Consider the following 26549-nt stretch of genomic DNA (forward strand, 5'->3'; position numbering starts at 1 on the left):
TTATTTTAGTAAACAGAGCTAAGAAAACTGGATATACACATGTAAAATAATGAAGCTGAACTCCTGCCTCACAGCATACACAAAAATCACTCAAATGGGTCACAGACTTAAAACATAAGCGTAAAAACTCCTAAAAGAAAATACATGGAATAAATCATCATAATTTTGGATTAGACAACATTTTCTCAGATAAGACACCAAAATACCAGAAGCATGTGCAACCAAACACCATCAAAATTAAAAACTTTTGTGTTCCAAAGAATATTATCAAAAATGTGAAAAAACCCCTATAGAATTTGAGAAGATATCTGAAAGTCATATATGTGGCAAGAGACTTATATATTCAGAATAAAGATATAAAGATATAAAAGTAAAATATAAATATAAATAAAATAATATATAAAATAAAAATATATAATTCAACAACAAAAAGACAAATAATTCAATTAAGAAAACATGCAAAGCACTTAAAAAGGCATCTCTCAAAAGAGGTATACTAAGGAGTTCCCGTCGTGGCACAGTGGTTAACGAATCTGACTAGGAACCACGACACTGCGGGTTCAATCCCTGGCCTTGCTCAGTGGGTTAAGGATCCGGCATTGCTGTGAGCTGTGGTGTAGGTCACGGATGCAGCTTGGATCCCTCATTGCTGTGGCTCTGGCATAGGCTGGTGGCTACAGCTCCAATTAGACCCCTATCCTGGGAATCTCCACATGCCAAGGGAGCGGCCCTAGAAGAGGCAAAAAGACAAAAAAAAAAAAAAAAAAAAAAGAAAAAGAAAAAAGAAAAAAAAAAGTATACTAATGGCCAAGCTGTATATGAAAAGATGCTCAATGTCATTAATCCTGAGGGAATGTAAATTAAAGCCATAATGAGATACCACTTCACATCTACTAGGATGGCTAGAGTAAAAGAGTCAATCATAAGTGTTGCTGAGGATGTGGAAAAACTGGAGCCCTCATACATTGCTGGTGGGAATGTAAAACAGTACACGTTCTTTGGAAAACAGTTTAGTTCCTCAAAGAATTTTTAAAAAGGGTTATCATATGACCTAGCAATTCTACTCCTAGATATATACTTAAGAAAACCATGAAAAATTACATCCACAGAAAAAAAACTTGTATGCAGATGTTCATAGCACTATTCCTATTAAAGTAGAAGCCACCTAGATGTTCATCAATTGATGGATAAACAGATAAACTAAATATGGTCCATCCATACAATAGAATCACTCAGTCATAAAAAGACAAGTGCTGACATATGTCACGACATGGGCGAACCTTGAAAATACAGGAAGTGAAAGAAGCCAGTCATTAAAGACCACATATTGTATGGTGCCATTTATAGGAAATGTCCAAAACAGGCAAATCCACAGAAACAAAAAGTAGATTAGTGGTTACTGTGGCTAGGAGAAAGAGGAGTTAGTAGTCAATTGGTATGGGGTTTCTTTTTGAGGTCACAAAAATGTTCTAATATTATCATATGGTTATGACTGCACAGTTTTGTAAATATAAAAACTGTTGACCTGTACATTTTGGAAAGGAAAATGTTTACATGTGAATTACATATTGATAAAGCTCTTTAAAAAAGAGGTAGAAATAAGATAGATTCCTTCAGCTTCTTTTCAGTTGAGTTCTTATTTCTACATTTCTTTGTATACGTATTAAAGAACAGCAAGGATTAGATCTATAATTCAATGGGCTTGATACTATTTTACCCTTCAGTATTTCAGACTGTGAATAGGAAGAATGGCAAGGAATTCAAAATATCTGGGTGTCAATTAGTAGGATTACTAGTAATGAGACAGTACTGAGAAAAATACAGGGCTAAATGACCTTGGGATATCATAAGGACCACCAAGAGCTGTTTTAAAGAAGAAATAAGCAAAAGTTAAGAGCTGGGAAGCTGAAACTAAAGGGTTTATTTAAGACTCAGGGGAGCTCTCATTGTGGCTCAGCAGGTTAAGACCCTGACTAGTATCCATAAGGATGTAGGTTTGATCACTGGCCTTGCTCAATGGAATGGGTTAAGGATCTTGCATTGCCAGAGGCAGCTCAGATCTAGCACTGCTGTGTCTGTGGTGTAGGCCAGCAGCTTCAATGCCAATTTGACCCCTGGCCTGGGAACTTCCATATGCTGCAGGTGCAGCCCTTAAAATAAATAAATAAATAAATAACTAAACAAATAAATAAATAAGAGAGAGAGAGACAAAAAGAGAGAGACTTATGAACCACAGAGCTAATGATTAAGAGATAATGTAAATTTACCAAGAGCACACAGGGAAGAAAAACCTAAGGAATGGGTTATGACATCATTTACGAGGATATGTTAAAAAATGATGCTCTGCTCTTATATCTTTGCATCACAATAAAATACTGAAATCACTGGAGAAGAGTGATTGCAACTTTTCTACAACATGGAGAGGAGATGTTTCAGAAAAAAAAGCACAAGTTATGATAATAACCTTATGAAAATGTGCTGCTGAGTAGGTCAATGCAATCACCACACAGGTAGGGTGCAGCAGACACAAAAGAAGAGCAGGTGGGATGGCCTGTGTGCCTCTGTGAGGAAGCCTTGTTGTCCTCCCTTGGGCCTCTCTCACCACTGACACGTATGGACTGGTGTTCTTTCTGTAGGGAGAATGCCATGTCATTCCACGTCCATACATACAAAAACGGAACATGAATCCAGCAAATCATTTCACCAAGTAACAGAAAGAAAGTGAAAACTCATAAGATCTGCAGATGTGGCTGGTGTGCACACAGCTGACAACCTTCTTTTCAAAAGAACTCTAGCAGCTGGAGACAAGATTTGTTCTCTAATGTCCAAGCACACACACACAGGCCTCTGATTTTCTCACTCAATACCTGTCACCTCCTCATTCTGCATTTCCACTACCAAGAGTCTGGGATGTCTTCAACTGCTCTAGATAAAGCAAAACTAGACCGTTGTAGTTACCAGTACCATCCAATACTGGGTGCAGCACTAAGGCCGTTGTTTGAAATGTATTTATTACAGAGGAAACTTCTATACTTCCATCATTTAGAGGCAGCGTTCACTGTTGACAGATGAATATACATAAATGTTCATTTTCTAAAGTAAACAGGCACCAACTCCTTGCTGATGAAGAGGCAAGGACAAGGGTGGTCAAAAGCATGGAAGTAAGGAGTTCCCACTGTGGCTCATCAGTAACAATCCCTGGCCTCGATCAGTGGGTTAAGGATCTGGCATTGCTGTGAGCTGTGGTATAGGTCACAGATGCAGGTTGGATCCTGTGTTGCTCTGGCTGTGGTGTAGGCCAGAAGCTGCAGCTCCGATTCGACCCCTAGCCTGGGAACTTCCACATGCCGCATGGCAGCCTTTAAAAGAAAAAAGCATGGAAGCAAAACCACTTCAGTCAAGCTTCCCCTACAGCCAGAAAACAGATGCCAAACCAACACAAATGTTGATTCATAACTTGATGTCTTTTCTTTGCGTTTAGGTTTCTATTACTTTACAAAGTTGTTTGTTAGTATTTTACAATTTTTGCAAATTCATGCTTGCTTGCTTTTTTTTTTTTTTTTTTTTTATATATATATATGGCTACACCTACAGCATATGGAAGTTCCCAGGCTAGGGGTGGAATTGGAGTTGTAGCTTCCAGCCTGCACCACAGCCATAGCAACACCAGATCCAAGCCACGTCTGTGACCTACACTACAGCTCATGGTAGTAACAGATCCTTAACCCACTGAGCAAGGCCAGGGATCAAACTTGTGTCCTCATGGATACTAGTCAGGTTCCTTACTGCTGAGTCATGTTGGGAACTCCCCATGCCTGCTTCTAAAGAACAAGTGAGCCACCTTCTACTGAGTGCTATTAGTATATGGAAGCGTCATGGTAAATGCTTTACATACATGATCTCATTTAATCTTCACCCATGAACCTGTATTATGGGAATTATTATAATTCCAATTTCACAAATAGGAAATATAATTTGCTCCAAGTCTCCCCGCTAAGTTGCAGAGCTGGAGTCAGCGTGTGAACCAAGACTAGTCTGATTCCAGAGTTTTGGTTATTTCCATTGATGGCCTGCCTCTACCTCAATGAACTTTCAAAAGACAAATGGTATTTGTCTTTGTCTGACTGACTTCACTTAGTATGACCATCTCTAGGTTTGTCCAGGTTGCTGCAAATGGCAACATTTTATGGCTGAGTAATATTCTACTGCACATACATATTACATCTTCTTTACCCATTCATCTGTTGACACACACTTAGGTTGCTTCCAAGTCTTAGGTATTATAAATACTACTGCTATGAACACTGGCTATAAATCTAAAAAATTATACAAATGAACTTATTTACAAAACAGAAACAGAATCACAGGCATAGAAAACAAACTTATGGTTACAAAGGGGAAAGGGGGGGAGGGATAAATAGAGTTTGGGATTAACAGATACATACCATTTTATATAAAAGATAAAAAAACGAGGACCTACTGTACAGCACAGGGAACTATATACAATGTCTTATAATAAGCCATAATGGAAAAAACATGAAAATGAATATATATGTATATATAACCAAATCACTTTGCTGTACATCTGAAACTAACACAATATTGTAAATCAACTATACATCAGTTAAAAAGAAGGGAAAGGAAAAAGAAAGAAAACTGGTACCTCTATTAAGAGCGAGAACTAGAATGCCTGGACTGTGGTTATGCTGTGCTGTGAGTGCTGGGCATCCCCAATACCCTCTGTACAGACAAAACCTTGCTCTCGAAACCTGCCTACACGCCCTGCTCCCAGTCATGCTTCTACACACCCCCTACCCCCAGCAACTCCGGTGCACAAAGCTACCGAGGAACTTGTTTCAGCCTTCAGCTTATGAGGCATCCCTGTGGCACTGTGTTAGCCACCCTCTTTCACACATGGAGGTCCCGCCACTGTAAGTGCCTGCCACAATGACCTGGCTTTCCTTGTGCGTCATGCCCTTCCTCTCCAGTTCCCTCTGTAGTCCCTCTTCCTCCCATTCTCCAGTGCTAGATGACCTGACATGGTGATGTGACATTTCCCTAATGTGACCTCACCCATTGCCCTGGCTGTGACATGGCAGCTCTGAAGGGGGCACAGGGTGGGGCAGCAGGTACTGCCTGTAGCGAGGAAGCTGTTATCTGCCTCTCACAGTACACGCCCTCCAGTGCCTTTGGAACTTAGCACCATGGACAAATGCAACCTATTCAAACTAGCCCTCAAGACAAATCCACATACAAATATACATACTGCCAGCTATAGGCTGAAAACCCCCAAATATTTATCTCCAACTTAAAATCCTTCTCTGAATGTGAGATTTGTACATAAAGACATTTCTCATGTGACATCTTTTCTTAGATCTCAGGAATCTCAAACTAAATATGCCCCAAACTGAATTATCAGTTTCCCCTCCAAACCAGTTTTTCTCATCAGTAAACAGCAATCATTCAACCAAGCAATCAAACTGAAAATCACTTTTTGTTTTTTGGATTTTTTTGTTTTTTTTGTTTTTGCTTTTTAGGTCCGCACCTGTGGCCTATGGAGGTTCCCAGGCCAGGGGTTGAATCGGCGCTGCAGCTGCTGGCCTACACCACAGCCACAGCAATGCAGGATCTGAGCCGCGTCTGTGACCTACACCATAGATCATGGCAACACCAGATCTTTAACCCACTGAGCAAGGCCAGGGATTGAAACTGCATCCTTATGGCTCCTAGTCTGATTAATTTCCGCTGAGCCATGATGGGAACTCTGAGAATCACTTTTTGTTTTTGTGCTTCAATAATGTTTTATTTATTTTTAAATTTTGTAATTATAGTTGATCTCTTAATGCTTCCTTCTATCTTACCCCTCACCCAGCCCTTTACCAAGTCACTACATACCATCAGAAACACTGTCTCCATTTCCCTTGGTGTCACATGGGGCTCAGGAGCCTCTGGACAACAGCAAGACCCTCTTCCTGGGTCTCTGCTTCCCCTGGGGTCCTGCCCCATGAGCATAGCTAAAGTTGTCTGCTGGACTGGTAAACCTTATTTGGGGTTAGGTGGTGGCCACGGCAAACACTGCAGTTCCTGTATGTGGCCTGTGAGGTTGTGGCCACCCTAAATCTGGGTTCTCTGCTGGCTTCTCCATCCCGGCCACTCTGCCATCTCCCACCTGTCTAGGAACTATCAAAGGTACTTCCTCTTGTGGATGCAATTCTCTTTCATCTGATTTTCACCTAACATCCATTTATCTTTCAAGTGTCACTTAAGTAGTACTTTCTTAAAATACTCATGCTTGAATCCCCAAACTAAATTCTGTCCCTTCTCCAGTGGTCTCATAGTGCCCTACTTTTTATTATCAGAGCACTGATCACAGCTTAAACTCATAAATTGTTTTGTCTGGGAATCCCTCAGCAGACTATGCTCCATGAGCACAGGATGATGCCTGGTTTAGTCAACTATGCAGACCCAGAACCTGACCCAGGACAACAGCGGATTTTTTTTTTAATTGAAAAAAGGAAGAAATATGATATAAGAGACTTCCTAAAGAAAGAGTCAAAAGATGAAAAGAGAATAAAACATCATGACATAGAGAAACGAAAATGTGCTTTTTTCCCTGAGTTCAGCTCAATGAATTTCCATAAAATTAAAATGCAAGATAATTAGAAAACCGTTAAATAGGAAGGTTCTGTCCCTGCAGGCTTTTGACCACTGGGTAAGTTCTATGAATTCAATGCCCTCACAAAAGACTAACTCCCCCATAAGAAATATCTCTTCAATGATAGGCTAGAAAGAATGTGTGTCCCTGAGGGATAAAATTAAATTATTTGTCCCTAAGTTACATACCTCAAGGAGAAAGGACATAAAGGTTTCAGGAAGGGAGGAAGAGAGGCAATGTTCACGGGCGATCACCAGGGACTGGGAACAAAGTCGTTTTGTCTAGACTCTACTCTGTTGGCAGGGAGAGAGTCACTAGGGAATCCAATTACCTGTCTTTGCCTTAGTTTCCTTCACTATAAACTGTCTCCAAGACTAGTGCTCCATTTTGGCTAAAAAAGCCTATGGCCTTATTAGTCATGCACTTATCTAATATTCATCCAACATGCAGTGGATTTAGATAAAGGTATATTTTGGCTTTGAACAGACTAACTTGCTTAATGTTTAGGGAGTGTCCTCTGGACTGGTTTTTTGTTACCTTTGATTTTAGTGATTTATAAAACTTGGGTTCATGTTGGTTACTGTGACCTACAACACCTTGAGAAACTGAGCAGAAGTGGTTTCTTTCATAACCCAAGTTAAAGGAAATCATCCAGAAAAACAATGGACAGGAGACTCTTACATACTACATTTCTGAAATCTAAAGTATATTTCTGATGATGTTTCACAGCTCAGAGGACATGAGTCTTTTGACAGAATCTATCCTAGCCTCTTCAGGACTGGCAGGTTTCAAATTTCCTTTCATTTCAAAGCTGACAAAAATTGGGTTTTCTACCATAGAAGAGAAGCTTTTACTGATCTCATAAAAGTGACACTGCTGGAATGCTGGGAACGGACTGAGACGATATGGTCAAGGAGTCAAGTTAGACATAATTTTTCATCACAGTGTTTCACTGGGAATCACCCCACCTGGTTTGGGCAGGAAGACAAGGGAGTCTCATAAGACAAGGTTGTTTATCTTTGCATAGGCCTTAATTTATTCTGACGTGGCAATTTCCAGCTCTTTATAGAAAATACACAGTGTTCAGTTCAAGGATGGTTAGACAGGTTCTTGGGTTAAGACAGGTAAGTAAAGCAGGGACAGCAAGAGATCCCTGGCCAGTCTTCCTCCTGCACCCACCACACTCATGTTCTGGACAAGGATGACTCCACATGATGTATGGCTGCAGGAAGTTACAGGCAGAAATCTCAAGTAGAAAAGAGTGTTCCAAGTAACAGGCCTGAATCTTCTGATGGTGTTTCCTCTGTTGTGTTGCACATGGAGGTGTAAAGGTCCACGCCAGGACACATGCTGCTGAGTGACTCTCCAAGGAGGTGTTTTATACACACCAGCAAAGAATTAATAGAGAGCTAAGTATAATGCTACTTCTATGTCAATTAGATTTGTAAACTGGAGAAGCTGGTCATTATTATAGCAAATGAACTGAGGAAAAACTAATAATCAGTTATATAATAAGATCTCTTTGTATCCCAAAGACATCTCAGAAGCCTTGTCCCAAACCCAAGGCCAAATACTGTAGTCTCTGTCCCCAAGGCTCCTTTTTCTGCACAGTCTACTGAGTTCCCCCAGGCTAGCTTTCCAGGGTGAAAAATGACCCCTGGGTCAGCTGTAATCTAAACACAGACTGGTTCTTACTCAATTTTTTCCCCTGTCTTTCGGCTCCAATATTCTCTATAATTCTGTCATTGGGGGATTCTATATCTCATGATATTTTTCTTATGTCCACCTGTGTAACTGTCAGCAAGTAAGAACCTCTCTGAGGCCCAGTTTCCTCATCTGTGAAATGGGATTAGTGTCCTCCAGCCTCTGTCTACAATCTCATGTGTGCTACAAGAAGCCCCTCTCCCTGCCCCCACAATGCATATTTATTACATCTGAATAACTGAATGCTGTTTTCTTGTTTTTGAGGTTGATGCCTGGCTTGCCTTCAATCTGCCTGAGCACAGCCTCATTCGGTATGTCGCAGGGTGCGTTACAAGGCACAAACCCAAAGCAATCATATGCCGACCACTGGCAACAGCTCACCTTTCAATTTCTTCTCTTTGTTCAACGAGTAAAATAAGTGTGACTATAGGAGCTGGAGGGACAGACTGTGAATCATTATCAGCTTCCTCCCACCCTCTCACCACTTGGCTCAGCACCTGCTGCCCCTACCTCCTTGGAGTTGTGCTCTCTATGCCTCACTCACTCTTATTCCCCTCTCCAGAGCCCACAAGGTTAAAGTTATTTAACCTATACCTGTCTCAGGTAATTCTACTCAGATTTATGCAAATTTAAGTCTAGCACAAAACTGGTTGACAGCCACAATTCATGTTAAAAACCTAGACAATGGTTTGACACACATATATCAAACAAAATAAAAACAACTTTTTTTTCTATAATTCCAAAAGAAATGTTCTCTAACTCTACACATGAAGGGGACTTTTCCGAAATTCACAATACTTTAAAGTAAATTGCCACCTACTAGAAGAGAACTCCTAACTAACAGAGCAATGTTTCTGTTGCTCCTTCCAAATAACATCAGAAGGCACCTTAAGAATAGGATGACTGTGGACTATTATTTCTTCAATATGTGTCTTCTTAATAGTAGATAGAAAAAGAGATCATTTGATGAATGGGTATCTATGCTTTTAATTTCTATTCTGTTATAAATCTGTCTTTCTATTTTGAGGGCAATTTAACATGGAAAGAAAGATAACCTCAGAAGGGTCTGACATAAACACTCAGTAAACAATGTGTCTACAACTCTTTGAAAACACATAAATTCAGGAAGAGTTTATATCTAAGTACAAAAGATGCCATTCCCACAATCTGTTGGAGAAAAGTACACTTTTTTTGAAGTTTAAGTTTTATATGGGGCAAAATGAGGACTTAAGCCCAGGAGGCGGCATCTCAAGTAAGCCTGAGAAAATAGCAAGTACTTTGGATCACAGGTCTGGAACTTGCTCTTATAGCCAACGAGCTACACTGTCCACCAAGGCAGCCACCATCTACATGGGGTTACTGAAAATCAAGTTAATTAAAATTTAAAATGTAGCTCCTCAGTCTCACCAGCCACATTTCCTATGTGGTCAGTGGCTACCTCACTGGTCAGGGCAGCACACAATGTCTGCATCACTGCAGACATCCTGCAAGGAGCACGGATGCAGACTCACAGCTCTCTGGGAGCCACAGATTTACCAACTGCCATTGATTCAATCAGGCTTTTAAGACATAAAACTTATTGCAGCAGTCTTTTTTAAGTATATAACCACACTATGGCTTTTTCAGAACAATGCCAATTGTGCTTGTATTACTTTCAATAACATAAACTATTAAAGGTAAAAATAAATGCAACAAACTTTTTAAGTAGGGCTTTGTATATAAATAAATAAACAGACACAATCTTTTGTAATACCATGTGTCCCAGATTTTGATGTAAGAAAAAAACCAACCAAACAAAAACAACTCATGTATGGTGAATACAGTGAAGAAATGGCCCAGAGGGAGAAGAGCCTCCACTTTCTCTAGGTGAGCCTGGGCACCTGGGCCTTTGTCTTGTCACTCACCGTACTCCGGGGGGGTCTGAGTCTCCTGCCTGCTGACACCTGAAGGGAAGAGAGTACACTCTCTGCACCACCACTCGGACCCCAACTCCCGGCAAGGTGGCAGCTCCTTGGCCTTCCACTGCATCCAGCAGAGAATCCCTCAGGGGGGCTCGGGTGGGGAAGAGCTGCTCTGGTCCTTCATGCCTGAGGGTCCCGTCTGCGCGACCACCACACATAACCTGGCAAGACATGCAAAGGAACGGTTCCAGTCTGAGTCATGAGGGTACACTGCCTACCACAGTGATGTTCTTGGGTAGTCCTCCGCTGTGACTGCAGAACACCTGAGGGATGATGAGAGTACAAAGCACATCCACGGCGTGGGCCTCGTGTCTGCAGGCCACCAACTCGGCCAAGGAGGCCCGGTGAGCCCTAGTGATGGGAACAGCGGAAATAGACCACCTCAGGTCTTTGAAAACATGTAGAAAGCACTGCTATTAAAATACCTTATGGTAATTAAAAACATTTTCTTTTATGAAGTAACAGTCCCAACAACACAAACTAAAAAACAAAATAAAAGAATGACTAGGGTTTTTATGAAGTGCCAGCACTTTGCATACTCCTGTGAACAACATAAAACCCCTTTACAATCCCAGTAAATATCTTAAAATAAGATTACAGCACCTCCAGAGTGCTCTGTGCCTCCTACATTCCGCACGTAGCAGACACGTGTAACCTCACAACCCAAGGAGGCAGGTTGTACCAATACCACCGTTTTACAGTCAGGAATGCTGAGTCAGAATTAAGTATGTGCCCAAGTCACCTAGCAGGAAGTGGCTGAGGAAGGACCCAAACTAGGCACCTAGTTCCAAAGAGCATATTCTTAACTACCAAGCTATGCGGCAGCTCCCTGGTTGCTGACTTGAGGCAAAGACACCAGCTCGTGAATTTAATACCAGACAGCTGTTTAAAATTGTGCTGAAGCAGTAATGTACTTTGAGCTGCCCTTTTTTTTCTTTCCTCTTTTGTCTTTTTAGGGCCACAGCCACGGCACGTGGAGGCTCCCTGACTAGGGGTCCAATTGGAGTTACAGCTGCCAGCCTACGCCACAGCCATAGCAACGCCAAATCCAAGCCGCCTCTGTGACCCACACCACAGCCCACGGCAACGCAGGATCCTTAACCCACTGAACAAGGTCAGGGATCGAACCTACAACCTCATGGTTCCTAGTTGGATTCGCCTCCCCTGCACCACGATGGGAACTCTTGAGCTGCATTTTAATTTCCTTTTCACATAATCCCCTCCAGACAATTGTTCTGATGGTCAAAGGGAGATTCTGCTTGACTCCACACACAGAGCAGGATGAAAATTCATCTGCTTTTCTTTCTGATTTCTTCTCAACGCTGTCTTTGGCCTCAGTGTGGTACTCTGCTCTGACTCAGGAACTCATTGCCCCTGAGGCAGGAGCGCTGGAGTGAGATACTCAGGGCCTGGAGTGCTCCCACTGCAAGTGAGGTTTAGTGGTTCTCCAAGTTCATCGTGGTGGATGATCATGGCTCAGGACCGCTAAAATTACAAAAAGCAATCTCTAGGGTATAACCTCAAAAGTTTACGTGGCTCTTTTTATCCCAAGGGACACAGATATCACGAAAAAGAAAAGCATGCTTTTTAATTTTTTTTTTTTTTTGTCTTTTTAGGGCCACACCTGTAGCATATGGAAGTTCCTGGGCTAGGGGTTAAACCAGAGATGCAGCTTCCGGCCTACGCCACAGCCATAGCCATGCCAGATCTGAGCCACATCCATGACCTATGCCACAGCTCGAAGCAATGCTGGATCCTTAGCTCACTGCGGAAGGCCAGGGATCAAACTTGCATCCTCATGGATACTAGTCAGGTTCTTAACCTGCTGAGCCACAATGGGAACTCCAGGAAAAACGCATTGTTAAAAAATAAATGAAAGAGTCTTAAATAAACTTCTTAGGCAATTATGAGAACTTAAAACTCCAATTTTAATACATAGAATAAAGATTACATATATATTTGAATATTTGGAGAGGACCAAAGGTAAACACCTCTATAAATACCAAAGCCGTTAAACACAATATTATTACAAAGCAAAAAACCTATAAGTAAATGGCAGTTTACCTGGCTTTCGGGTGAGTTATTTGTTAGGCTCTTAAATCTATATATCTGGGCCAAAGTGATGCTTCTTTTTGGAAGGGGCGTGTCCCAAATGTGTACTTCATGTGCTGTTTTTGAGTCTTCTTTGGCAACAACTTTCTGACAAAAATAAGTATTCAGAATAACAGGGAAACTTCCATTTGGGATAATGAGCTTTTGCCTAGAAAGGGAAAGAAATACAAAAGCTTAGTTGTAATGCTGTATTTCCCTCACCTTGCTAAACTGCAAATACAAAGGGCAGTGACTCACTGGCTAAGGACAACACCAAGCCAGCCCCAGTGACAGCCACCCTCTCACACGAGTGGCTGTCAGTGCATCTGGCTCTACTCCTCAGTTTAGAGAGCACGTACTGAGATTTTTTTTTTTAAAGAGCAGGTTTAGACAGCATGCACTGAGACTTAAAAAAAAATGCAAGTTTAGAGAGCATGTACTGAGATTAATACTGTAGCACCTTTAATTAGTTTTTCTGAAGCTCAAACTGAAAATAAAAACAAACCTAAGGGTTAAACCTCACTTGATAAATGACACCACAACCAACAACATTAATGATCAGCATCATGATGCTGGACTCACACAGATTCTGTTAAGGAATTTGAGGAACATGTATTTACTGTCCAGAAAACTCTCAGAGCATCCTTGAGAAGTCAGCAGCCATGGAAGCAGGCAGGCCACAATGTGGGGGAGTTACACACACAAGGGAAATAACAAAAAACTAGACAGTAACAGTCCCCCAGGGTCCAAGCATTAGGGTTTCTCCTGGAATCAGTTAAAAGAGAGAGAGAAAGAGAGAGAGAAAGAATCCTATATGTTCAATAAAAATGACAATTTGTCAGAATATCTGCTTTCACGAAGAGCCATTTTGGTTGCCCTTTACTGAGTATTATATACAGAACCCAGGCAAGCAGGAAAAAATAGACTTTTTTTAATGTTACTAAAAACAGAGAAGGAAAATCAAGTGAAATATCTTTTCATTTTCTATCACTTGTCAACACTGCCAAAGTGTGAAATACTAGGTTTGCAGTTCATAAAACAAACAGTATTTTATTCCACATGACAAATAAGATCAATTTGCTTGTTTACGGTCTAGGACAAATGTGTCCAAAACTGCAGGGTGGCAAAGAAGAATAGGATTAATGGAGTGACCTAAAGAAAACAAAGACAAAGGAATTTTCTTTTCTTCTTTCCTTCCCTCTTTTAAGGTCCAGCTAGCTAAAGAAGTTAGACTAAGAACCACAGTTGTCCAAAAAACAACCTAGACCTAATTCTTCTTCCCACAGAAGACATACTTGGGATAAACCAATCAATTTGTTTACAATTTAGTCTCAAGTGGAAGCCCCACTGCCCCAAGGACGATACTGTCTAGAGGACACATCTTTCCAGCAGTTGAGACGGAGCCATCCTGTTGGGCTGGCTGAGAGGGCTTACAGCCCATGCAGGGACCTACACCAGGACATATACCACCACATGCACTAAAGCTGTAGCAGAAAGAACATGGGCTTCTGGGGGGATTTCTCCATATTAATTAAGATCTCTCTGAAAAGCTGTCTCTGGGAGAGGTCTTGTGTCGCTGGTTCAACAATGACAGAAACAATGTTTTTTTGTTTTTGTTTGTTTGTTTGTTTGTTTTTATCTTTTTGCTATTTCTTGGGCCGCTCCTGCGGCGTATGGAGGTTCCCAGGCTAGGGGTCTCATCGGAGCTGTAGTTGCCAGCCTACGCCAGAGCCACAGCAACACCAGATACAAGTCGAGTCTGCAACCTACACTACAGCTCACGGCAACGCCGGATTGTTAACCCACTGAGCAAGGGCAGGGATCAAACCCGCAACCTCATGGTTCCTAGTTGGATTCGTTAACCACTGTGCCACGATGGGAACTCCAACAATGTTTTTTGAATGAATATTGCCCCTTTTTCTGGCTTCCTTGGGAAAGCTGCTGTTTTTTTCTGTGCTCTTTAGTGCTTTTCATAATACTTACGTCCATCTCTACAACTAAATTCCTCAACTATTAGAATGCAGCAGCTGTCTTTAAATTTTTAAATTTTTATTTATTTTTTTATTTTTTTGCCATTTCTAGGGCCACTCCCACAACATATAGAGGTTCCCAGGCTAGGGATTGAATCTGAGCTGTACCTGCTGGCCTATGCCAGAGCCACAGCAACGTGGGATCCAAGCCACGTCTGCGACCTACACCACAGCTCAGGGCAATGCTGGATCCTTAACCCTCTGAGCAAGGCCAGAGATTGAACCCGCAACCTCACGGTTGCTAGTCGGATTCGCTAACCACTGAGCCACAACGGGAACTCCTTTTTAAAAAATTTTATAATGATTTTAATTTTTTTACATTATAGCTGGTTTACAGTGTTCTGTCCTTCTTCTACTGGACAGCAAGGTGACCCAGTTACACATACATGTATACATTCTTTTTTCTCCCATTATCATGCTCCACCATAAGTGTGTTTTTGAGTGCCAAATAGTACCTAATATGTGTGAGGGACTAAAAAGATGTTTTTCAAGTTAATGAAAAAAACCCATACTTTATTCCTATTCCTCGGATATATGTACAAAGAAATGAGAATGCCTTTCAAATAGATAAATCAGACCTTATACAATTGCTTCTCATGTGCTTTCAAAGAGGAATCTGCGCATAGTATACATTTAAAATCAAGGGGAAGTGTCTGGGCACACCAGCTCCTGTGCACAGCACACGATGACTTGAGACACAGGAGAGAAGAAGACATGCTTTTGGACTTAAGAAGTCCTGGCTTTGCCACTTACTAGCTCTGTGAAAGTGGACAAATTTAATCTGTCATTCAGTTTCTAAAGATGGGAGCATGAACAGAGGCTTAGCTGTAGGCACCACCCAGATTCCTGTGAGGATGAAATGAGTAACCTGATGTGGAGTTCTTGGAGTAGCTTCACAAATACAGGCTGAGGCTGACAGTACTGTCGCTACCCCAAGAGTTACACTGTCAGTCATTTCAGGAAAAACTAGAGTTATTTAGTGTTATTTCCCCAAGGCCCATTTTCTTTCTCCTCCTAAAGATTACTAAGAAGTCTATACCATTAGCAGCAAATATAACTTTTCTCTCACCCTTCATGTACTCTGCTGCTGATATTCTCGGGTTAGACTCTGCTGGGTTCTACTGCACTGGCCCACACTCTGATTTCATCCTCTTCACAATAAGTAGGACTATCCCCATCATCAGAGGAGGTGAAATAACAACTGTGTCCGTGCCAACGGCCCATGACAGGGCTTAAACACAAACCCGTGGCTTTAAAGCCAGTCTGTTTATTTTTCTGGAGGGACCAGTGCACAAGAGAGGGAGCAACATAACTGTCTGGCAGTGACTGGCTGGCCCACAGGATCAGACGAGGCCACCAGGGCAGTGGGAGATGTGGGGGGCTGGTTTGACAAGTTGCAGTGGAGGGACATTAAGTTTAATGCACAAAAGTGCCTGGTGATAAAAGAACATCAGAGCCATCTTCTATACCTGTGCCTACAAAGTAGCTCTTGTAGCTAATCAATTTTAAATGAAATAAAATGAATTTGAAAATGCAGTTCCTGAGTTGGAGGAACCACACTGCCAGTATTTGAAGTGGCTGGTGACCACACTGGGCAGCACAGATAAAGAATGTTTCCATCCCTGCAGAAAGTTCCATGCAGCTGAGAATTTTGATTCTTAGGATAGACAATAAACCACATTCTAGTTACTCAGTAAATGCTTTTTGGTTAATCAACTGGTTGAATTTGAAAGAGACTATTATGCCCCAGCGACTTCTGGGGCAACTTCACAAGCTTTGAACCATTTAAATTCCCTCTTTCAGACACCAGCATCTGAACCCCTGCATGAAGCCCAAGTCAGCAATAACACAATGGTAACAGTGCTTGTCATGAATTTTTTTTTTTGGGCTTTTTTTCTTTTCTTTTCTTTTACGGTCGCACCCATGGCATGTGGAGGTTTCCGAGGCTAGGGGTCCAATCGAAGCTACAGCTGTTGGCCCACACCACAGCCACAGCAATGCCAGATCTGAGCCGCGTCTGTGACCTACACCACAGCTCACAGCAATGCCAGGTCCTTTAACTCACTGAGTGAGGCCAGGGATAGAACCTGCAACCTCAGGCTTCCTAGTCAGATTTGTTTCCACTATGCCACGACGGGAACTCCTTTGTGTGTTTGTGTGTGTGTGATGAATTTTTTAAAATAGTAAAATATCCTGCCCATATTTTCAATTATTTAAATACTGAATAGGCACTCTTCCTCTTACCAAAAATCAGATTATTATAAGAAAAATTTAAAGACATAAGTCCTAGGAAATATCTCTAAACTGAAGAATTAAGCCAGTTTCAGAAATAAGAAGTTTAAGGCTTATACTTCCTTTATTTTCAACTTATTTGTTAAGATTTATCTCTTGGGTTCAGATGTGTTTCTTTTACCTTCCTATCCAAATAACACCCATAGGAGTTCCCACCGTGGCACAGTGGTTAACGAATCTGACTAGGAACCATGAGGTTGCGGGTTTGACCCTGGCCTTGCTCAGTGGGTTAAGGATCTGAACGTTGCCGTGAGCTGTGGGGTAGGTTGCAGATGTGGCTCGGATCCTGTGTTGCTCTGGCTCTGGAGTAGGCCGGCGTCTATAGCTCCAATTCGACCCCTAGCCTGGGAACCTCCATATGCCAAGGGAGCGGCCCAAGAAATGGCAAAAAGACAAAACAAAACAAACAAACCAAATAACACCCATATTATTTAAGAAACTGGTTAAAATAGTGAAGTAGAAAACTAACATTTATACTTGTATTATTTTTAAATTCCCAGAGAGTAGACTTTGTCTAATTCCCTTTTTATCAAAATAAAATCACATCAAGGAGTTTAGTTCCACTCCAAAGTGAACACTAAAACACATTAAAGATGAATTCATGGAAGAGTATAAAATATGAGATAGACTTCCTCTATAAACCAGAAGTCTAGTTCTCTAGGCAAACATAAGTCTCTGACCTATTTCCTTTTTGAGGCACAGGTCACCGGAAAGTGCAATTTAAAGAAAGAACTACCAGATTTCTGGAAGTGGTTATAAACTTTATTTTCAAGGCACAGATCCTATACTTTTATCCAGTAATGAAAATTCTGCCAAATATAATAGAAAATGCAAAGAGGAGAAAAAAGCAGGAGGAACACGGCCTGAAGTTGAACTGACCTAGGTTTAAAATCTAGCTCTGCTTCCTCTTGTCTATTTTATCTTGATCAAACTACTTCAATTTTCTGAACTTTAACTTTTTCATATCTAATATGGGGATCATGTCTACCTAATGTTTTTACTGTGCGATTAGATACATACATTCAAATATACAAGCCACACAGAGACAAGTACATGCAATGCTTGCCATACACACTAGCTGTTATTTAAAACAGTACCTAATGCACTAGCTATTTCTAAAATCTCTAAATGTTATCAATTTTTCCAATAGAAGATAGTATATATTAGAAAAATTTAGTTTTTTCTGGGTTCATGGTAGTTTATTCACTTCTGTATACAACTGGGTAATTAAAGACCTAAAAAATATTCATGCATTTTTACTCAACAAAGTCACTATTGAGAATCTACACCACTGTAAACCAGCTATAATGGAAAAAATAAAAATCACTATAAAAAAAAGAATCTATACCAGTAAAATAATCAGAGATATGGAGAGAAACACATACAAAAATACTAATCACACTCATTTATTATAGTGAAATATGGCAAAGAATCTAACTTTCTAACAAAAAGAAAAACAAATCACAAAACAGCTATACAAAAGACAGACTTAAAAATTCTAATTCAAAAAATGTATTTAATGACATTGTGGGTGGAGCTCCTGTTATACTCTTGAACTAGATACAGACTCAGCTCTATATGAGCTATGAGATCCCAAGATGGTAGGACTATATATGTATAGTGCATATGTATTATACATATATTTTTATCTTTTTATGGCCACACCTGTGGCATATGGAAGTTCCTGGGCTAGGGGTCTAATGGGAGCTGCAGCCATGGCTTCTGCCACAGCCATGGCAACACCAGATCCTTAACCTACTGAGCAAGGCCAAGGATCAAACCTGCATCCTCAGAGAGACAACATCAGGTCCTTAACCTGCTGAGCCACAATAGGAACTATAGGACTGTATGTTATTAATACAATATTCTCGCAAGGAGAAAGTGCTGGAACGAACTGCACCAGAAAATTAAGCAATTTATCCCTAAATGAAAGGATTATATACAGGTAATTTTCATTTTCTCCTTTGTATTATTGCCTTTTTTCCCCCCACAATAAAATGTATTAACAGATATAATTAAACACTTAAATCAGTCTTTAACAATAAACTGTTAAACTCTTATCTATCCACCCATGCTTCCAGCCACACATCCATCCACTCATCCAACCCAATAGCTATGAGTCAACATGCCTTCATCCTGTCTCTTCTCAGCATCCCAATTCTCTCATCTGTCTATCTCTAAGTTTAGATTTGTGCCATGACAGTACCATCTCTACAGAGTTGGCTGTGAGTCTAGCACTCAGAAGGTAAACTATCCTCTTTCAGCTCCTTTGCTCCATTAAAATACAGCTGACTAGGTAACGCAGCACAATGCTATGGCTGGGCTTCCTATAGGTATGGTTTCTGGGTAAAGGATTAGACCTGCTCTATTTAATACTGTTTCTTGAAAATCAGAAATAGAAATCTTTACAAGATCAAAATGTACGCATTAATAAGTGAAGTGCAGAGTGCAGACAGAAACCAGATGCTTACTATCAGTTATGACTGGTCTCTTTCTCTCTTTTTTTGTGCTTTCAGGATCTTTTAATACTTATTTTCCTTTTGAACAAAATACTGAAAGAATAAACTTAAAAGACAATATATGACTGGTCTCTGTTTTTAAGGGTCATTCCACATTGAGTTATAAGGCATCTCCTGAATATAAACCTAAATATATTTACGTGTTGCCAGCACTACTTTTCCCACGGCAATATTAAATCTTTATCTGACAGTCTTTATCTTGTAGTGTGACTCCAGAACAGTTTTCAAATTTAGCATGAATCAGAATCATAGGCTTGTTAAAACATAGACTGAGTTTCTGATTCAGTAGGGCTGGGATGGAGCCACCTAATTTGCATTTTTAACAAATTTCAAGGTGATCCTGCTGGTCCCACCATCATACTTCAGGGATTACAACACTAGAAAAACACACATGACCATTACACCCTCCTAACTTGACTCAAGCACACAGCACACCTCTGAAGTTTACCCTTTTTAGCTACAGAACACCTACTTCATTGTTAGGACTTCACATAAATGTCAGGAAGCTTCTCGGTGGAGACTTCCGGCTTTGCAAGAACTTGTAGGAAAGTAGTACTTTCCTCCTTTGAGCTCCATTACATCTGGTGAGCTGTAGAATTTTAATGATTTAACTTGCTGACATCTAGGGACTGGCTTTCTCACCTCTGAATTAACAATAAAGATCTTATAAACAACAAGGTCCTACTGTATAGCACAGGGACCCATACTCAATACTCCATGATAAACCATAATGGAAAAGAATACTCAAAAAAAGAATGTATATATGTATACAAAATATTAGCAAACCAAATTCAACTATATATTGAAAGGATCATACACCATGATCAGATGGGATTTATACCAGGAATGCCAGGATTCTTCAACATGTGCAAATCCATCAGTGTGATACATCACATCCACAAACTGAAAAATAAGAACCACATGGTCATCTCAATAGATGCAGAAAAATCTTTTGACAAAATTCAACACCCATTTATGATAAAAACTCTCCAGAAAGTGGGCACAAAGTGAACCTACCTCAACATAATAAAAGCCATATATGACAAACCCACAGCTAACAACATCATTCTCAATGGTGAAAAACTGAAAACATTTCTGCTAAGATCAGGAACAAGGCAAGGATGTCCACTTTCACCAATGTTACTCAACATAATTTTGGAAGTCCTGGCAATGGCAATCATAGAAGAAAAAGAAATAAAAGAAATCCAAATTGGAAAAGAAGAAGTAAAACGATCATTGTTTGCAGATGACATGATACTATACCTAGAAAGTCCTAAAGACACTACTGGAAAACTATTAGAGCTCATTAATGAATTTGGTGAAGTTGCAGGATACAAAATCAATACACAGAAACTGACTGCATTTCTATATACTAAGAACGAAAGATCAGAAAAAGAAATTAGGGAAACAATCCCATTTACCATCATATCAAAAAGAATAAGATACCTAGGAATAAATCACCTAAAGAGACAAAAGACCTGTACCTTTCAGAGCACAGGTCTTCTGTCTCTTTAGGTAGATTGATGAAAGAAATCAAAGATGATACAAATGGATGGAAAGATACACCAAGCCCTTGGATTGGAAGAATCAATATCGTCAAGATGACTATACTAACCAAGGCAATCTACAGATTCAATGCAATCTCTTCCAAATTTCCAAAGTTATTCTAGAACAACATTTGTTAAAATTTTCATGGAAACACAAAAGACCCCAAAGAGCCAAAGCAATATTGAAAAAGAAAAATGGAAATGGAGGAATGAAGCTCCCTGTCTTCAGATTATACTATGAAGCTACGGTTATTAAAACAGTGTGGTACTGGAACAAAAACAGAAATATAGATCAATAGAAAGCCCAGAAATAAACACAAACACAATCAATCTATGACAAAGGAGGCAGGAACATACAGTGGAAGAAAGATGTGGTGCTGGAAAAACTGGACAGTTACATGTAAAAGAATGAAACTACAACATTCTTTAACACCATACAGAAAAATAAACTCAAAATGGATTAAAGACCTAAATGAAAGGCCAGATACTATAAAACTTCCAGAGGAAAATATAGGCAGAATGCTCTTTGACATAAATCACAGCAACATCTTGTTTGAGCCACCTCCTACAATAATGACGTTTAAAAACAAAAATAAACCAGTGGGACATAATTAAACTCAAAAGCTTTTGCACAGCAAGGAAGCCATTAAAAAACAAAAAGACAACCCACAGAATGGGGTTACAAACAATGCAACTGACAAGGGCCTAATCTCCAAAATATGCAAATAGATCACACAACTCGATGACAAAAAAAACAAATAGCCCAATCAAAAAATGGGCAGAAGGCCTACACAGACATTTCTCCAAAGAAGCCATATGGTGGCCAAAAGGCACATGAAAAAAAAATGCTCTAATTATTATAGAAATGCAAATCAAAATTACAATGAGGTACAACCTTATACCGGTAAAAATGGCCATTATTGACAATCAACAAATTACAAATGGCAGAGAGGGTGTGGAGAAAGGGAACTCTCCTTCACTGCTGGTGGGAATGTCAATTGGTACAACCACTATGGAAAACAGTGTGGCGGTTCCTCAGAAAAACTAAATATAGAACTACCATATCATCAGGCAATCCCACTCCTGAGTACATATCTGGACAAATCTTTCATTCAGAAAGATATATGCACCCATATGTTTACGGCAGCACTATTCACAATAGCCAAGAAATGGGAAACAACCTAAATGTCCATTGACAATGAATGGGTTAAGATGTGGTACATATACACAATGGAATAAAAAAGAACAAGATAATGCCATTTGCAGCAAGATGGATGCAACTAGATATTCTCATACTATGTAAAGTAAGTCAGAAAGAGAAAGATAAATACCATACGATATCACCTACATGTAGAATCTAAAATACAGTAAAAATGATCCCATTTATAAAACAGAAATAGATCACAGACATGGAGAGCAGAATTGTGGTTGCTTCAGGGGGAGGTAGGAGGAAGTGGGATGGACAGGGAGTTTGGGGTTGACAGATACAAACGACTACATTCGGAATGTATAAGCAATGGGCCCTACTGTTCAACACTGTCCAGTTTCTTGGGATAAAACATGATGCAAGATGGTATGAGGAAAAGAATGAGTGTGTGTGTGTGTGTGTGTCTGTGTGTGTGTCTGTGTGTGTGTCTGTATCTATATATATACATAAACACACTACACTGTACAGCAGAAATTGACACTGTAAATCAACTATATTCTAATAAAAAAATTACATGTGGACTAACCCCCCAAAAGAATTTATATATAACTGAATCACTTTGCTGTGCAGCAGGAATTAATACAACATTGCAAATCAACTATACTTCAATTGAAAAAAAAAAAACAACAAAAATCTCACTCCATGCAGTGGGGAAAAAAAAATTATAAGTAAAGTCTCTGGGCCCACAGCTCCATTGCTGCAGAAAAAACTGCAATCTGATGAACATTTTCTTTCACTTGGTTAACAAGGCTCCTCACATCTCATCCACAGGGTCGCAAGTCAACAAGTAACATGCAGTTCGGAGTTCCCACTGTGGCTCAGCAGAAACCAATCTGAATAGCATCCATGAGGTAGCAGGTTCTATCCCTGGCCCTGCTCAGTGGGTTAAGGATCTGGTGTTGCCATGAGTTGTGATATAGGCCAGTGGCTGCAGCTTCAATATGACCCCTAACCTGGGGACCTCCATATGCTGCAGGTGTGGCCGTAAAAAGGCAAAAACACCCCCCCCCCAAAAAAAAACCAAAAAAAAAAAAAAACCAATTAACATGCAATACACCATTCCACGCATCTTCCTAGGTAGAACTGTCTAATCTGAGCAGCGGTGTGGTACAGTGTGTACAGCAAGAATGTGAAGTCTACAGATGGTAAAAAAACACATGAAAAGATGTTCAACATCACTCATTATTAGAGAAATGCAAATCAAAACCGCTATCAGGTACCACCTTACACCAGCCAGAATGGCCATCATCAAAAAGTCTACAAACACTAAGTGCTGGAGAGGGTGTGGAGAAAAAGGAACACTAGTACACTGTTGGTGGGATTGTAAACTGGTGCAACCACTGTGGAAAACAGTGTGGAGATTCCTCAGAAAACTAAAAATAGAACTACCATTTGATCCAGCAATCCCACTCCTGGGCATCTATCCAGAGAAAACCTCAACTCGAAAAGACACATGTACTCCACTGTTCATTGTAGCACTATTTTCAATAGCCAAGACATGGGAACAACGTAAATGTCCATCGACAGAAGAGTGGATCAAGAAGATGTAGTACATATACACAATGGAATATTACTCAGCCATTAAAAGGAACGAAATACTGGCATTTTTAGCAACATGGATGGACCTAGAAGTTATCATGCTAAGTGAAGTCAGCCATACAATGAGATACCAACATCAAATGCTTTCACTGACATGTGGAATCTGAAAAAAGGACAGACTGAATGAACTTCTTTGCAGAACAGATGCTGACTCACACACATTGAAAAACTTATGGTCTCCGGAGGAGACAGTTTGGGGGGTAGGGGGATGTGCTTGGGCTGTGGGATGGAAATCCTGTGAAATTAGATTGTTGTGATCATTATACAACTACAGATGTGATAAATTGGAGTAATAAAAAAAATAAAATTTAAAAAAAAAAAAAAGAATGTCAAGTCTAGAGATTTGCGTTAAGTCCCAACCTGTCACTTACAAGCAGATGATCTTGATTGTATCACCTGAAAAAACAGAATCCTCTATGTCTTGTACAGGGTTATAACCACATTTATGTTAGAGCATTTTAAGGCAATAAGGCATATGAAAGTATTTTATACATTAAAATGATTTACATAAATGATTATTATTCTTCCAAGACCTTGGATTTATAAAAATTAGACTATACTAGAAAACTTTTAAATAGTATCCTTCCAGTAACAAACCATTTAAAACTATAATTTAAATGCAACTTAATGTTATTTAAACAAACAAAAAACCCTGATTTTTTTTTTTTTTTTTTTTTTACTATCAAAATTCAGGAATCTTTGGTGTATTGTTTTTAAACAGAAATATATGACTTTCCAGGAGTTCCCATTATGGCTCAGTAGGTTAAGGATCTGACGTTGTCTCTATGACGATTTGAGTTTGATCCCTGGGCTCACTCAGTGGGTTAAGAATTCAGTCCTGCCGCTGCAGCATAGGTTGCAGATGCTGCTTGGATCTGGTGTTGCCATGGCTGTGGAACAGGTGCCAGCTATGGCTTTAATTTGACACCTAACCCAGAGATGTCCACATGCCACAGGTGCGGCTATAAAAAGAAAAAAAAAGAAATATATGACTTTCCAAATACACAGGTAACAAAGCCTTCTTCAAGAATGCCTATAACCACAAACCTCAATGTGGTGAACACTTTCAAAGAAAAAAAAAACAACAACTTAGAAACATAAAAATGAGGTGACAATACCTAAGACAAATCAAGAGTCAGAGGAGTGACTAGGTTTTTCCTCATACTCACCTCTACTCAAGCTCTGAAGGAAAACCTGGCTCAAGACAGGCTAAAGAACCAGAGCAGTCCAAACAGCTAAGCTTGCCTTGTTGTCTAGGTTTTTTATTCCAACTGAGCTAAAAAGTTGATTTAAAAAGCCCACTCTATCAAGAAATATCATAGTAAATATTAATATGAATAACTCAATCTGCAAATATATTCAGATCACTAAAAACCAACAAAGGCAGAAAAGCGATAGCATTTTTTAAAAAGAATTCTTATAATGGTCATCATACATACATAATAGAGGCCATCTCAACAAGCCAACGGTACCCATACATAAAAAAATATTTTAATGGTTCAATCTTTTTATTTCATAAGAAATAAAAATTGAGATGACAAAACATGAGGAACAGACTAGAATACTTGAATAGCGTACCTAGAATAGAAAGGGAGGAAAAAAATCATATGAACTGAAAATACGTTTTTCTAAAACCCACAAAATGCCCCAAATTGAAATTTCATTTGAAAATTTACGGTATTCAGAAGAAAGGGATTCACACTAAACGACAATTAAAGAAATTTGAGAAGACAATGATCACAAAAGAGCTGAAGTTGACACTATTAAAATAAGAGAATCAGTAAATTAAAATCAAGAAATACTGTCCTCAAAACCCACAAAGCCTAGGTTTAATTATTACCACAAATAGAACTTAGTGTAGCTTCAAACAGAACAAACCTCAGTTAAACTAGATAAATGTGCAAGGCTGGGTAAAGGACATAATTTAAACTATAAAAGGAACAAGAATGCTCTGGGATCAAAACTGTATTTCACAGAAGAAACACAACTTCTCTTGAATGGCACAGCTAATTTTCGTGAACAAAGAAATTAGGGCAAACAAGAATGGCAGAAACCTCAGAATATCACATAGCAACCAGAGCACAGCAAAACCATAGTAGGGTGTGTCATATGCCAAAACCAAAATAGCAGCCCAAGGTGAGCTTCACCCACCCATGAGAGACACTATGGTAACTAGAGCCAGAAACAAAAAATACATTTTTGGCCCTTTGAAAGTGAGCCTGTGACCCTGAAAAGAAAAGTTCCCCGGAGATGCTACAACTAGCTGAAGGCTACGGTCCTGGTGAGGATTAATCCAGAGAAGGGTATGAAACCGCCCAGCCTTTGTTTCTCCACCTGTTCCTGTTCCGTTCATCCAGACTTGGTTGGTCCTGACAGTGTGTCCTCCTGAGAGCTTCCTGGCCCTTGTCTGAGGTGCCATCATTGCTCCCACAAACGTGCCTGCAGAGCAGAGGAACATTTGGAGGGCCTGAGGGCTACTCTCAGGTTATGACAAAGGACTCCTGAGCAGGCCTGACCTGAAAGTGAGTGTGTGGCCATGGAGCACTCAATGTGCCATTACCCTTTCAACTCTTCACACCTGGAAGAGCCTGAAGCACAGCCTGAAACACACCTTTTAGCTACAAGCTCATCACACTCCCAGGTCTCCCAGGTACAGGCTTGTCTGGAGCTCTGTGAGCCCCACAGGCATTATCAAGACAAGCAGCAAGTACAGTGTAGAAACTTCTATTTACAATTTAGACATTAAAACATTTTTATGGGGAGTTTCCGACATGGCTCAGCAGAAACGAATCTGACTAGTATCCACGAGGATGTGGGTTAGATTCCTGGCCTCGCCAGTGGGTTTAGGATCTGGTGTTGCTGTGAGCTGTGGTGCAGGTTGCAGACATGGCTCAGATCCCATGATGCTGTGGCTGTGGCACAGGCCGGCAGCTGCAGCTCCGAT

General features: G+C 40.1%; 1 protein-coding gene across 6 annotated transcripts in view; it reads right to left on the reverse strand.

Moving 5' to 3' along the window:
• Positions 1 to 26549, reverse strand: part of SPIDR (scaffolding protein involved in DNA repair) — a 315808-nt gene that overhangs the window by 102600 nt on the left and 186659 nt on the right. For all 6 annotated transcript variants that reach the window (XM_021090636.1, XM_021090640.1, XM_021090638.1 and 3 more), the window contains 2 exons: positions 12385 to 12580; positions 10264 to 10481 (listed from right to left, as the gene is read on the reverse strand). In XM_021090636.1, coding sequence (XP_020946295.1) covers positions 10264 to 10481; positions 12385 to 12580 — 414 coding nt within the window. The remainder of the gene's footprint in view (positions 1 to 10263; positions 10482 to 12384; positions 12581 to 26549) is intronic.

The sequence above is a fragment of the Sus scrofa genome, chromosome 4, assembly GCF_000003025.6.
Source record: "Sus scrofa isolate TJ Tabasco breed Duroc chromosome 4, Sscrofa11.1, whole genome shotgun sequence".
NCBI lineage: Eukaryota > Metazoa > Chordata > Mammalia > Artiodactyla > Suidae > Sus > Sus scrofa.